General features: G+C 38.6%; 1 protein-coding gene across 1 annotated transcript in view; it reads left to right on the top strand.

The window, feature by feature from the left end:
* Positions 1 to 12,915, top strand: part of LOC131987209 (protocadherin Fat 3) — a 64,519-nt gene extending 51,604 nt beyond the window's left edge. The window contains exons 32-41 of the mRNA XM_059352395.1: positions 2,999 to 3,152; positions 3,248 to 3,481; positions 3,779 to 3,957; positions 6,102 to 6,315; positions 6,954 to 7,168; positions 9,432 to 9,569; positions 9,766 to 9,909; positions 9,987 to 10,184; positions 11,863 to 12,140; positions 12,268 to 12,915. Coding sequence (XP_059208378.1) covers positions 2,999 to 3,152; positions 3,248 to 3,481; positions 3,779 to 3,957; positions 6,102 to 6,315; positions 6,954 to 7,168; positions 9,432 to 9,569; positions 9,766 to 9,909; positions 9,987 to 10,184; positions 11,863 to 12,140; positions 12,268 to 12,883 — 2,370 coding nt within the window. The 3' untranslated portion in view covers positions 12,884 to 12,915. The remainder of the gene's footprint in view (positions 1 to 2,998; positions 3,153 to 3,247; positions 3,482 to 3,778; positions 3,958 to 6,101; positions 6,316 to 6,953; positions 7,169 to 9,431; positions 9,570 to 9,765; positions 9,910 to 9,986; positions 10,185 to 11,862; positions 12,141 to 12,267) is intronic.
* Positions 12,916 to 13,303: the final 388 nt, after the last annotated feature.

The following is a 13,303-nucleotide window of genomic DNA, read 5'->3' as shown; positions in this document are numbered from 1 at the left end:
AGAAATGGTAGTAGCAGTAATAGTTAAAGTAAATGTACTACTGCTTCAAAATACTAATGCACTGCATTCTCCATACTTATCCTGTACTGCATACTGCCATTACCAGCATACTGTTCACATTAAAGTATGCTGAGGCCTGTTAACCTTCTGGAGTCGCAGATCACATCAGTGTTTTCTAATCACATGACTTCTTCATGACGTCACAACGTAAAAACTGAGCAACATCGAGCCCTGCCGTCAGCTTCCTTCTGAAGTTCTGGTTTAAATGTCCATGCCAATTTTTGTTAAATGATAATAAGCCAAGTAAAACTGGAGAGAAATTTAGTATAAAAATGTTGAACTAGATGTTATCCTCATTTTACCTATTATATGTTTTATATGTGTTGACATGTGGAGCATTTAAAGTCTTTATTTAGCATGACTGTGTTATAATGTGTTATCAATAAAATAAATATATATATATATATATATATATATATATATATATATATATATATATATATATATATATATATATATATATTTATTTATTTTATTGATTCACAGTTGCAGTAAACAATACAATCAAAGAGACATATTTTCATTTTCCTATATAACCCAGCACCCATTCCACTCACCCCAGAGACCTTTACATCGTTGTATCAATAGGTTAATATACCAGATCAGTTTAAGACAACAGAATGACTGTGTTTTTGAAAGTAAAAAAACAACATTATCTTCAAAATCATCAATTTTTGGTTGTTGTTTTGGGTTCAAAATGTTGATCCAGTGTGACAAAGTGAAAAAAAATATTCTCAAGTCACATAGGTGAGGTTGTGCTGAAAGAAAGATACCAACATGGCATGGTACACATTTTCTAAGTGGCAGAATGAAAAGTAGTCAAAAACGGACAAATAGCCCAAGACTCCAAAGGTTTAGTAGTATACTATGCTGGATTGTGCAGGATGGAGCTATGGTCAAATATATTTCTTGTAAAAATAAATAACAAGATGGTATCCTCATTTTACCTCTTATATGTTTTATTTGCAACCTGTGTTCACATTTGCAACATTTGAAATTCTTCATTGAGCATGATTGTGTTTTGAAAGTAAAAAAAAAACACCATACATATAATTTTCAAACTAATTTTATGTTGGAGAGTTTTTTTTCTGTGTTTTTGGGTTCAAAATGTTGATCCAGTACCTCAAAGTGAAAAAATAATTATCAGGATATATAGGTGAGGTTGTGCTGAAGAAAAGTATACCAACAAAACATTTTTTAAAGTGGTATATACGGGGAGCCCAGAACTCCAAAGGGTTAAATGAAAATGAAAATCCACATTATCTCTTTCAGTCAATGTAACAGTAATTTTTCAATTTTATTTTATTTTATTAATTAAATTTAATAAATATTTTAGTGTTAGATGTGCTTTCAGCAGAGCATTATATAAGCGTGCTCCCATGCTTTTCCTCTTATGTGTACCCTCACATCACTCGCAGTCATTTGTAATTATTTTATCCAACGGTTAATTATTCACACTGTCTGCCTCGCAGTCTGAAGAGCCGCAATGCATTTTGGAGCAGTTGAGCATCTCCAGTTTCAGACTTAGAAAAAATGTTGCTAAATGAGTATACATCTGAATACACAAAATCACAATACTGTGCAGGACCATCGCCCTGCATACTCAATTTTATGTCAGGCCAAGCATGAAAAGTATATCAGTGTGTGATTTTGGACACAACCATAGTAATAATAATAATAACTTTATTTATATAGCACCTTTCAAAAATGAGCTACAAGGTACTGTACAACAGAAATAAAACATATCAAATACAATTAACTGACAACAACAAAGTAAAACCAAAAAAAGAAATGACTTTGGACTTAAAAAATGTAAAATTTAACACAATAATGAAAGGAAATTAAGAGAAGGCCAATCGATAAAAGTGAGTCTTCAGAAGAGATTTAAAAGAAGCCACTGAGGTCGCCTGCCAAAGATCACCGGTAGGGAGTTCCACAGCTGTGGAGCACGGACAGTAAAGGCCCGGTCACCTTTTGTAATGATGACGGGACCTCGGGACCAGAAGCAAAGCTGTGCTGGTGGATCTCAGGCAGCGTTCAGGCTCGTAGGGTAAAACCATGTCATGGATATAGGCAGGAGCCTGACCATTCAGGGCTTTAAAAACAAGTAATAAAATCTTAAAATCAATTCTAAAACTCAGCATAGTGAGGGCAGTAGCAGTGGTTTCAAGTGTAGTCATATCAGTAGTAGCTGTAGTAGTGATTTAAGTAATTCATTAGTAATTTATAGACGTAATTGTTTGATGAGCAGTGTTTTTTAGCTTTAGGGATGCTATTTACATTTATTGAGTATTTTCATCATTAATTATTCTGCCAGTTATATATATTTTTTTTTATTTTTTTTTTGATTGGGTTCTGTTGGCTCTTTTGTTTTGTCATACTCACACACACCTTACACATCCAACACCTTTCACCACACCACTGATTACTGACCTACACTTAAATTCTGTTATTCAAATAAACTTATGGTTAATTTAACTGATTGCTGTGTGGTTCTCCCTTTTTGGTTGTGCTCTTGAACGAGCTGGGCATAACACCGGTCATCATTGTAGTTTAATATTTTCTGTCAAGTGACAAATCAGTTAATCTACCTTAAATTTATGTTCCAATTATGATTAAATCCTTCGCAGTGTAATTCTGAACCACAGAGCAAAAGCAGCAGGATGGGATAGAGTGCAGCGGTTTTCACATTGTGCTGGTCTTTGTTTGGTGAAATAGTGAGGGCACAAAGGTCATTTTCAGAGGCAGTGACTGAAAAAGTGGAAGCAGGGTCAGAAAAGGGCAGCCAACTCTGTTGTGCTCATTCTTCCAGCAGGGGAAATAGATGCAGCGGCACACAGTTTAATGTGCTTTTTGATGTGTTGGAGAGATGTATTTTTCGGGGGAGTTTTTTTCAGAGAGTTTGGTTTCACTTTGTGCTCGTGTTCCTGTGTACCAGGCGGTGTACAGCGCCTCTTTTCCCGAGGACATTCCCACTAACAAGGGCATTCTGACCGTGGGTGCAACAGATGCTGACTCAGGCTCCAGCGCTGAGATCCAATATTCACTCTTTGGAATTGGGGTCGAAGATTTCTACATGGATGCAAACACTGGTACACTCCATTCTTCTTCGTCTTTAATTTCAGGCATATACAGAGATGAAACATCCTTTCTGCAGCTTTATACACCTCTCCATGTGTTTCCTAAGGTGAGCTGCGTACAGCCACGGTCATGGACCGAGAAATGACGGCCACCTACAAACTCATTGCCCAGGCAACTGATGGAGGAGGACTGTTCTGCCGCTCTGACATTTCTCTCAAAGTGTTGGATGTGAATGACAATGCCCCCTCGTTCTCCTCTGCTCATTACTTGGCTAGCGCGTTTGAGAATGCTGCCCCCAAGGCTTTGCTCACCCGGCTGCAAGCCAGCGACCCTGATGAAGGTAAGCTTATGTTATATGCTGGATGTGTAACATGTCAAGCAAGGATGATAATGAGTTTCCTACCGAAACTGAATGGAGGTTCAAGCTACTGTGTCTCTAAGCATTCACACCACTGACTTGTGCTCAAGGAACATACTTAATCATTCCTACCAAAGAGGTTTCCCTGCAGCCTTTTGGGGAGGTTACACCTTATCACACATAACTGTACAAAATTGATTAAAAAAAAGACGAAGAAGAGGAATGAGAACATTTTGATGTGAATACTAAGTCTTGGGTCTTGTCCTCTATTCTCTCCAGGTCTTAACCGTACAGTCGTCTATTCTCTGGTGGATTCAGTCAACGGATTATTTTCCATCGACCCAGTATCTGGGATGGTGATTCTGGAGAAATCTCTGGACAGAGAGAGTCGAGATTCCTATCGTCTTCGCGTCCAGGCCACTGACCAAGTTGGGCAACAGGGGGCGCTGTCCTCACAGGTTGGTGGTTCAACTGAAACACATTCAATCTCAACTGTGTTTTTGTCTTACTATCCCAACTAAACCTAGGAAACAATTACTGTCTGGGAAAGAGAGACTAATGTGGACATTATTTGAATTCAAAACAGTCTTTGAAACACTTCATTTATTCATGTTAATTCAATAAGATACAGAATAATAAACACAGCTTCTAAGCAATTTACACCAATTATATCTAAAAACACAATTAGAAGTGATTTTGTAATTAAACCCTTTTACCACAATAATGCAATTACAATGTATGCACTTCACAGTAAGAGGCGCATTAGTCAGCCAGGGAGTCATCCATCTGATAATGCGCAATCTGTATTTCTGTCCACACACATGAATAAGAAAAGCCAATGAATAAAAACATGTTGTTTACTGAAGAGATACGATAAGGAACCTCGTAGATTTAATCAAGATAAATCGTTGGAAAATTGTGCAGTGGGTGGGATGGGAAAGACGGTGGAAGGTGACAGCTGGAGACACAGAGGCAGTGCAGGGAAAGAGGAGGAAACGAGATGGCTCTCACACTAACTAGATTTTTCTTTGTTTGGGACCTTGAGACTGCAAGAGCAAGCCATAACTGAGAATAAACCCCAGGAAAAAGTGAGGTCAGGTTTGGCCATTTTGGATGAATATTGCAGAAGCAGGTTTTGTTACAACTGCTGATACAGTATAGAATTGATTCCTGGAGTTTTTTATTCGGCCAGTTAATATAACAGCAGTAAAGGTTTTAATACTGTATCATCCCACTTGCACTAAGTGGAACTAGTATCAAGTGTGTCTCCTCTATGACTCAGTACCATATGCTGCTTGTGTTTGCCAGGAAATACTGGTGGGACAAATATGATGAAGGTCTGATCGGGAGACTGATGAAGGTAGCTGGAGAGCAGCTGCTCCTGGTATCCATCAGTGCACTTTTTTTTTTAATCTATTGTCTTTATACCAGCCAATTCATTTTTCTGACCTTGAATAAAGAACCATCCAGACTAACAGCAGGATGTAAACATTTTAGCAGACAAATAACAATAGCTTTTTCTAACCTTATGCCTACTATATATGTTAATGAAAATATGTTTTGGAAGTGTTTACACATTCATTTTATGGTGAAATATATTTAGATTAGCCACTCGATCAACAGAAAAATAATTGTCCACGATTTTGATAGTCGATTAATAGGTAAAGTAATTTCTTTATGCAAAAATGTAGGTAAAATTTGTAGGTTTTACACCATATTGCACTGAATATCTTTGGGTTATAGACTGAAATAAGAAGACATTTTTAATTATGTATGGTCATTTTATAGACCATACAATTAACTTAGAAAATGTTTAGCTGACTAATCTATAATAACAATAATTATTAGTTGTACACACAACATAAGTGAAAAGAAACACACCTAAAACAAACAGAAATTACACAACCAGAGAAAAACACAAATAATAAAATAGCACAAACTGCCTCATATTACCAAGCCTATCCCATATATCAACAATATATCTGAATAATAATAGCTAAGACTAAAAAGAAAAGGGGTTTGGGTTATCACATTACATTATTATATACTTATTAAAGCAATGTTTTTTTGAAACATTGAAAACTACTTCTTAGGATAATAAGCAGAAACTACTGATACAATTCTTCCCAACCTTCATATCCTCTAATCTGTCTGCTGTTGACTACAGTTTTGTTATTTCAGTTTGCAATATATCTTTGAAAAAAAAAAGCATTCAAAATGTATTGATATTCAAGAGACACACTGCGTGATAAGGCGATATTGTGATTCATAGTTTGTTTCTGTCACATCACAGCTTTGTTATAAAGGAAGTTTTTGAAACAAACTCGCAGCACCAGAAAAGGTAAACTGTAGACTCGGATTCAATAGAGCAAAAACAGCATTTGTCTGTAATGCTGCAAAGCTTTCACATTTATCTAGCAGCCAAGAAATTCTCTTAGGGGCTTTAGTGGACACAGACTTCAATTGATTTTTGCCTCAGTCCCCTATCTTGTTAGTAAAGCCTTTAGTATCTTTGCTCCCTTTAATGTCCATGTCCGTGGTGTTAAAACTGAACTCTGAGGCCTGGGAGCAGCGCAGACAAATGAGTTGGTGTCTCCCTCAGGTTGATTTGACCATTCTGGTGCTGGATGTGAATGACAATGCTCCAGTCTTCCAGAGGAGGGACTACGCCGTCACTGTCCCTGAGGACGTGGCTGTGGGAACCGAGGTGCTGCGAGTGTTGGCGACCAGTGTCGACATCGGAATGAACGCTGAGATCACCTACAAGATCCGGTTGGGCAACGAGTTGGGAAAGTTCACCATCGACAGAAACCTGGGTGAGCAGAGGTCCTTTTATGTACTTTTCAGAATGCAAAACTCAAAATAGCTCTTCAAATTTAACCCTGTATATGCTGTACTACGTGCAGTGGTGGGAAGTAATTAAGTACAGTTACTAAAGTACTGTATAATAAGTGTAAATTTGATGTACTTGTATTTAACTTGAGTATTTCCATTTTATGTAACTTTATACTTCTACTCCACTACATTTAACAAACAGCTTTAGTTACTTTTCACATCGAGATTTAACATAAAAAACATGATCCAGGTGTTAGACTATTTTTTTAAATTAAACCTATAACAGTATATTAAGTAGTTTAAATGAGCCATGCCTTCAAATTCAAATGCTGTTTAAATGTTCAAATGCTGCTTACATAAATGCATCAATAATAATAATCCAATGATATATTTGTAATATATAAAATAATCTGAGTGGGTCCATTCTTCATAATGAGTACTTTTACTTTTGATACTTTAAGTACATTTTGATGATGATACTTTTGTACTTTTACTTCAGTGAGTTTTGAATGCAGGACTTTTACTTGTAGTGGAGTAATTTCACAGTGTGGTATTAGTAATTTAACTTTAGTAAGGGATCTGAATACTTCTTCCACCACTGACTATGTGTTTGCTTTAGGCTCTATTTCTGTGGCTGATGATTTGGACTTTGAGGTGTGTAAGGACTACTATCTGACCATTGAGGCCTGGGACAGCGGGAATCCTCCTCTCAGCTCTGCAACTATGGTAACCATCGAACTCATGGATGTCAACGACAACGCCCCAGCCTTCAGTCAGGACATCTACAATGTTCTGGTCAGCGAGGATGCATCTGTTGGGCAGACAATTACGAGGGTAACATTTAATTTACTCTCCTTATATACTTTTATATTTTTCCATATACACTTTGCTGTTGGTTTTTTTTCATTGATAGTATACTATATTGGGTTTCCCAGTGGATCAGTGAGTGCACACCATTCCTAGTCCTTGCAACGTAGCGGGCCCAGGATTGAATCCGGTTCACATACTAAAGCGCTGTACCTAAAAACAATTTTGAGGTACTTAAAATAAGATTTTCCACATACTCCAACAACGGGGAATTTTCCAGTATTACAGCAGCAAAGTGGATAGCAAGATAGAGAAGAGCTTCAATAAATGTAACAATAAATAGTAAACAAGCAGTATAAACTAGAAATATAAGAAAGGTATGAACAATTAAACAATTAAACAAGTAAAAAATATTTTTAAAGTATTAACAATTTACAATTTAAACAAGTACAAATATTAAAAAGTATTAACAATTTAAGCAAAACGAAAACAATATTTAGGAAAATTATATACAAATATATATATATATATATATATATATATATATATATATATATATATACATACTTGTATTTCCACAAATGTAACTTTCTACTTCTCTACATTTTAGAGGCAAATATTGTACGTTTTACTGGTTCGACCCCTGACTGTGGCAGACTTTGGCAAGATACTGAACCCCGAAGTGCTCCCGATGCTGCGTACATCGGTGTGTGAATTAATTCCTGATGCGGTGGCAGGTGGCACCGTTTAGGTTAGCCTCGACCACCAGTGTATAAATGTGTGTGGGAACAGGTGTATGAGCGCTGTCTGTAGTTTTAAATCACTTTTGAGTTGTCGCAAAGACTATTAAAGCGCGTCTTAACATTATCACAAACAATATAATTGGGGTTTGCAAGAAGAACAAAATATGTTGCTAAACACCATTGTGCTTCTAGGGAAATGTTTTATTTTCAAAAAAGAAAAATATATTAAATTGGAACCATTCATTAAGGTCCGTAAACATCATTATTTATTGACCAAGTTTATGATAAAAAAAGCCACAATCAGATGGTTGGCAAAAATTAGTAATTATAAAAGATTGGGATAAAGATCAATCATTTTTTCTTTGTTTTCATTTTAATGTTTTATACATAAGTTTCTATTGCTACCATATATTTTCCCATTTCTCTGTTCTGGCTGTCATGGAGTTAATAGTTCAAATATGGAAATGGCTGAATTATACATTCAAGATATGTATGCCTTTTTATGTTTGTCTTTTTCTTTATGGAGACAATTTGGGGATGCAGGTTTCTTACGCGGGTCCACCAGGGCAGAGAGGGGTCTGGGTAATGGGGCTGAATACGCAGCAGCCTGGACCCCTCTCCATTTTTTTTAATGATTATCCTTAGTACCCTTGTTTACTTGTATGTCTTGTATTTAAATGTGTTTGAAAAAAAAAAAAAAGATTATTAAAGCGTTATATAAGTGCAGTCCATTTACATTTTACAGACAGCTGTAGTTACTTTTCAGGTTGAGATTTAACATGAAAAAATATGATCAATTTAAAGTGATTACACATGTTTATAAATTAAACCACATAAAAGTATATTAAGTTGTTATGATTAGCCCCATCTATCTGGACAACAGCTGCTTACATAAATGCATAAAAAATAATAATCCAATAATGTATTTGGAATATATACAACAATCTGAGTGGTCCATTTTGCATAATAAGTACTTTTACTTTAAGTACATTTTAATGCTGATACTTTTGTACTTTTATTTCTTCCACCAACGATCTCGATCAAAAGAGAAAAAATAAATAGTATACAATGCAGGATTATGCAGGACTCAGGCAGAAGTACGACCTCTAAATCATCACTTTTGACACTTGACAACGTTGTGGTGTCTGTGTCTGCAGAGGCTGTGCTGTCTGTCTGTATTTTCTCATCTCTTTTTATTTTCTGAGATGAGATGTTTTTTGGGCATCACCCTTTGGGCACAAAGCTACGAAATAGTGGACACAGCACCGGAAAAAACATGAAATAGAAAATGTTAATAGTTTATTTCTATCAATTAAAGTGAGTGAACAGAAGAAAAATCTTAATTCAATCAATATTTTGGTGTGACCACCCTTCAAACCAACATCAATTGTTCTAGGTTTTTCTTTTTTTACACCTGCCTAACAACTTTTGCACCAAAGTGTATATTGAGGTGAAATGCCGGGTGGACAAAGCCTGAGTGAAAACGGCGATAATTCCTCCATAGTACGTCTTTAACTTTAGTTTCATCATGTGTGTGTTTTTTCTAGGTACTGGCGGAAGACTTAGACAGCCAGGTAAATGGACGAATCACCTATTCCATCCTGAAAGGTGACCGGAGCAACCACTTCTGGATTGACCCTGTAGCGGGACTGCTCAAAGTCAATAAACGTCTCGACAGAGAACTAGTAAGGATGCATCTTTAAGTACAATATCTCATAAACAATCAATAGTAATTTTCTGGTTCATGAGCACAGAAAATACCAAGTCCGCTCAAGGTCACCACCCAATGAAGTCTCATATTATGCAAGCATAACAGTGCTTGTCATATTGCCTGATACATACAGATGCATTGGCCCTCTCAACCCCTCCTGCTCCATCTAGGTTTCCAGGTACTCTCTGTCAGTGCAGGCGTTTGACAGTGGCTCTCCTGCCATGTCCTCCACTGTCACCCTCAACGTCGATATATCTGACGTTAACGACAACCCTCCTGTATTCACTCCTCCAAACTCCACAGCCTTCATACAGGTAACAGTCCGTTTGCTTATATTCACATGTATTTGCGCTAGGGTAACCTCATCTCCTCTCTCTCTCTGTGTTTCCAGCTAAACCAAGCTGCTGGCACCACCCTGCTGAAGCTGTCAGTCAGCGATAAAGACTCCCCTAGAAACGGCCCTCCCTTTGACTTTCGCGTCATGTCAGGAAATGAGGAAAATTTCTTCTCCCTGGATCAGACGGGAACTCTGAGGTCCAACCGTTTGTTTGGCCCCGAAGCCCCCAGAGAGTTCACACTTGAAATCCAGGTTAGCAACGGGTGTTTTTATTTACTCACTATTCATGCAGGAAAAGTAGACTGATAAATACATCGCATGGTTACACACAGTCAGCATTAAGGAGCTGCCCATTACTCTCACAGCCTCTCACTGTTAGCTGCTAAGTCAGGCTATTAGAGTCTTAGGCTTGAAAAAGTAGCCTCATATAAACTCATTTCCATAATGGAGAAGCTATTCAAACCATCAATATGGTGACATAGTGGTAGTCTGTGCTTTAAAGGACTGTTGTATACAGTAAGGTCTAGGTGGCTCTATTGGCAGAAATGGAATATTATTCATAAATACATTTTAATAAGTGTATATTCACCTGAAATTAAGAACCATGTGTATTTGTTAGCTTAAAATGAGCCCATCAGATCTGACATGGGAGCAAAGACAGTATAAAGGAAATGTAGCCACCATGATTTCACATAACTACATTTCTGAAGCTGTCATTTGAGATGAGATGTCAGATTTTTGGGGGGCATTTTGTAGCTGTATTGACAGTACAGATATTTAGAGTGAAAGTTGGAGACAGAGGGGAGGACATGTAGGAAAGGGCTGCAAGCCGGACTTGCCTCTGTGGTATTCGCTCTACCAGGTGTGCCACGGGTACGCCCTACGTTTTTTTTAACCATAAGTGACCATATTTAGATGAAAGGGTGGACCTGTCAATCCCAAGATAGTTATACCCTATAGCATTGGTTCCCAACCTTTTTCTTGAGGTACCCATATTTTTACCATTGTAAACTTTGGCGACCTCCCAACATTGTCCATTGCTTCTATGAAGCCGAACTCAATGAAACTTTCATGGTACCCTCTCTTTTTCTTTTTGAGATATTCAGCATTTTCGTCTCCCTGATGCTTCGCCATTTTTCCATTAGCTCTCTGTTTCTGTTGCAAGGTGAGGTTACCTCTTTTTATACTGCAGGAGGGATTCTCACAATATAGCCTATTTTTAAACTTTTCTATAGTGATTTTTTCACTTACATAAATTAATAAACATTTAATGTAGCCCTTATTTAGTTGTTTTTGTCACACTAATGAATTTAATGCTGACCTATTTATATTTAACACATTAGATTTATTACACCCCTTAAAACCAAGAGGGCTTTGCAACCCCCCGTGGTTCTTTGGCGCCCCCCTGGGGGGGTCGGGCCCCCCCGGTTGGGAATCACTGCCCTATAGCAAATGCTTTATAATAATTGTTTCCCAAATGGGACCATAATTTAATAAAATTAACATAACACTGTGTTGATAAAGTCTTGAAGCTAGCAGTTAAGACCTTAAACTCATCAGGAAAATGATTACTGGTGTAATTAATCAAGTGATATGTATGTTTTTTTTCTATTGACTTCTACTGGCTTCTTTTTGCAAACAGTGGAGTCGCCCCCTGCTGGCTGTATGGAAAAATGCAGGTGTAACACACTTCTGAACTGGCTTCAGTTTACAGAACCAAAGGCTGCCATTTAATAGGAAGCGAGTAACCCTCAAAGAGTTTAACGTTGACCCCTTTTTTGTTGTTTTTAATTTTCTGGTTATATAAGTGCCTAGAGAGTGAATGTCTGAGTGTAAGTACAAAACAACCTGCAGGGAGTCTGCAATACTTCAGCAGGACTTTACATCTGAGTTATTGAATATCTTACTGTAACTTTTTCTGGTCCCTTAGGCAAGGGACTCTGGTAAGCCAAGTCTTACCTCCTCCTCCTGGATATTTATGAGAGTCATCGGAAACAGTCAGTATAAGCCAGCCGTCTCCCCCCTGGAAATCGTCATCGTCATGGTAACAGATACTTTTCCGGGGGGCCCAATTGGTCAGATTTATGCAACCGACCGCGACCCCAATGACGTGCTGTCATTTACCCAGAAGACTCAGCCCAAGAGCATGTTTCAAATAAACAGACAGGATGGCAGCGTTGTGGCTCTGCCGGGCCTGGAACCTGGCAGGTACACACACCACACCACACAAACACACAGCTCACTCTCAAACACATACACAGGCCAAAAACTGTCTGATATGCAAAACACTTTTTTTTGTGTCAAAACACAAGACATTTCCTTGTTTTCTATCCAGATACCAGATGAATGCCACGGTGAGTGACGGACGTTTTGCTGTGATAGCTGATGTGTCGGTCCAGGTGGAGCAGGTGACAGACGTGTTGCTGCGCAGCGCCTTGACCTTACGTTTCAGCACCCTGACCGCGGAGGACTTAGTTGGTCGCTACCTGAGCCAGATCAAACTCATGTTGCGGGGACTGGCTGGCTGGAAATGGTCACCAGGACAACAGGATCCCCTCCACATACTGGGTGTACAGCCAGTGATGGGGACATCTGATGTGGACTTGCTTCTGGCCATGGAGATGCCAGAAACATCAGGCAGCGGACGGGTGGGCGGGATCTACTCCCAGAAGGAGTTGTCTGCTAAGCTGGATGAAGCAGCAGCACGGGGCCTGATTCGAGGTGTCCTAGCAGGGGCTGTGGTGGTGAGCAGCGCTTGTTCCGGTGACCTGGATTGTGGGGACAGGGTGTGCGAACAGACACTGGTGATGGATGGTGACTTGCCCATCACCTACAGCACAGAGAGGGTCAGCTTGGTGTCACCAAGGTTCAGCCGGACAGAGACCTGCGTGTGCCCCGGTGAGCACTCCACTCGTTGCAGCTCGCATTGTTGGTGTCCTTTATATCTGTGACAGCTGCTTGTCAAAACACATTACCAGTTATGCTTGCAAAGATGCATACAAACACTTAATTATTTTTTTCAAATGAGCCAAATAATATTCTGACATACTGGAGGTAATTTTTTGTAATATTTCCATGTTTGCCCATTCCAAACAGGAGGCACATGTCCCACTCCTGTGGAGCTTTGTGAAGGTCAGTCCTGTCCAGTAGACATGCAGTGTGTCCGTTCTGGTCCTACAGCGCCATCTGTCTGCCAGTGTCAACCTGAGCGACTGGATGAGTGTGCAGGTAAGATTTGATCCTTCCTTCCACTTCACTTTGGACCTGTGTATGTCATACCAGTTGCTATTTATGTTTATTTGAAGTAATAGTCATCTTATTTTATTTTGGATCTTTTTCCTTCTTTTGCATCTCTTTGTTTTGTGAATACA

The sequence above is a fragment of the Centropristis striata genome, chromosome 15 (genome assembly GCF_030273125.1).
Source record: "Centropristis striata isolate RG_2023a ecotype Rhode Island chromosome 15, C.striata_1.0, whole genome shotgun sequence".
Taxonomy (NCBI): Eukaryota; Metazoa; Chordata; class Actinopteri; order Perciformes; family Serranidae; genus Centropristis; species Centropristis striata.
Note: the sequence above shows the minus strand (reverse complement) of the source record. Positions and strands in the feature narration are given on the sequence as shown.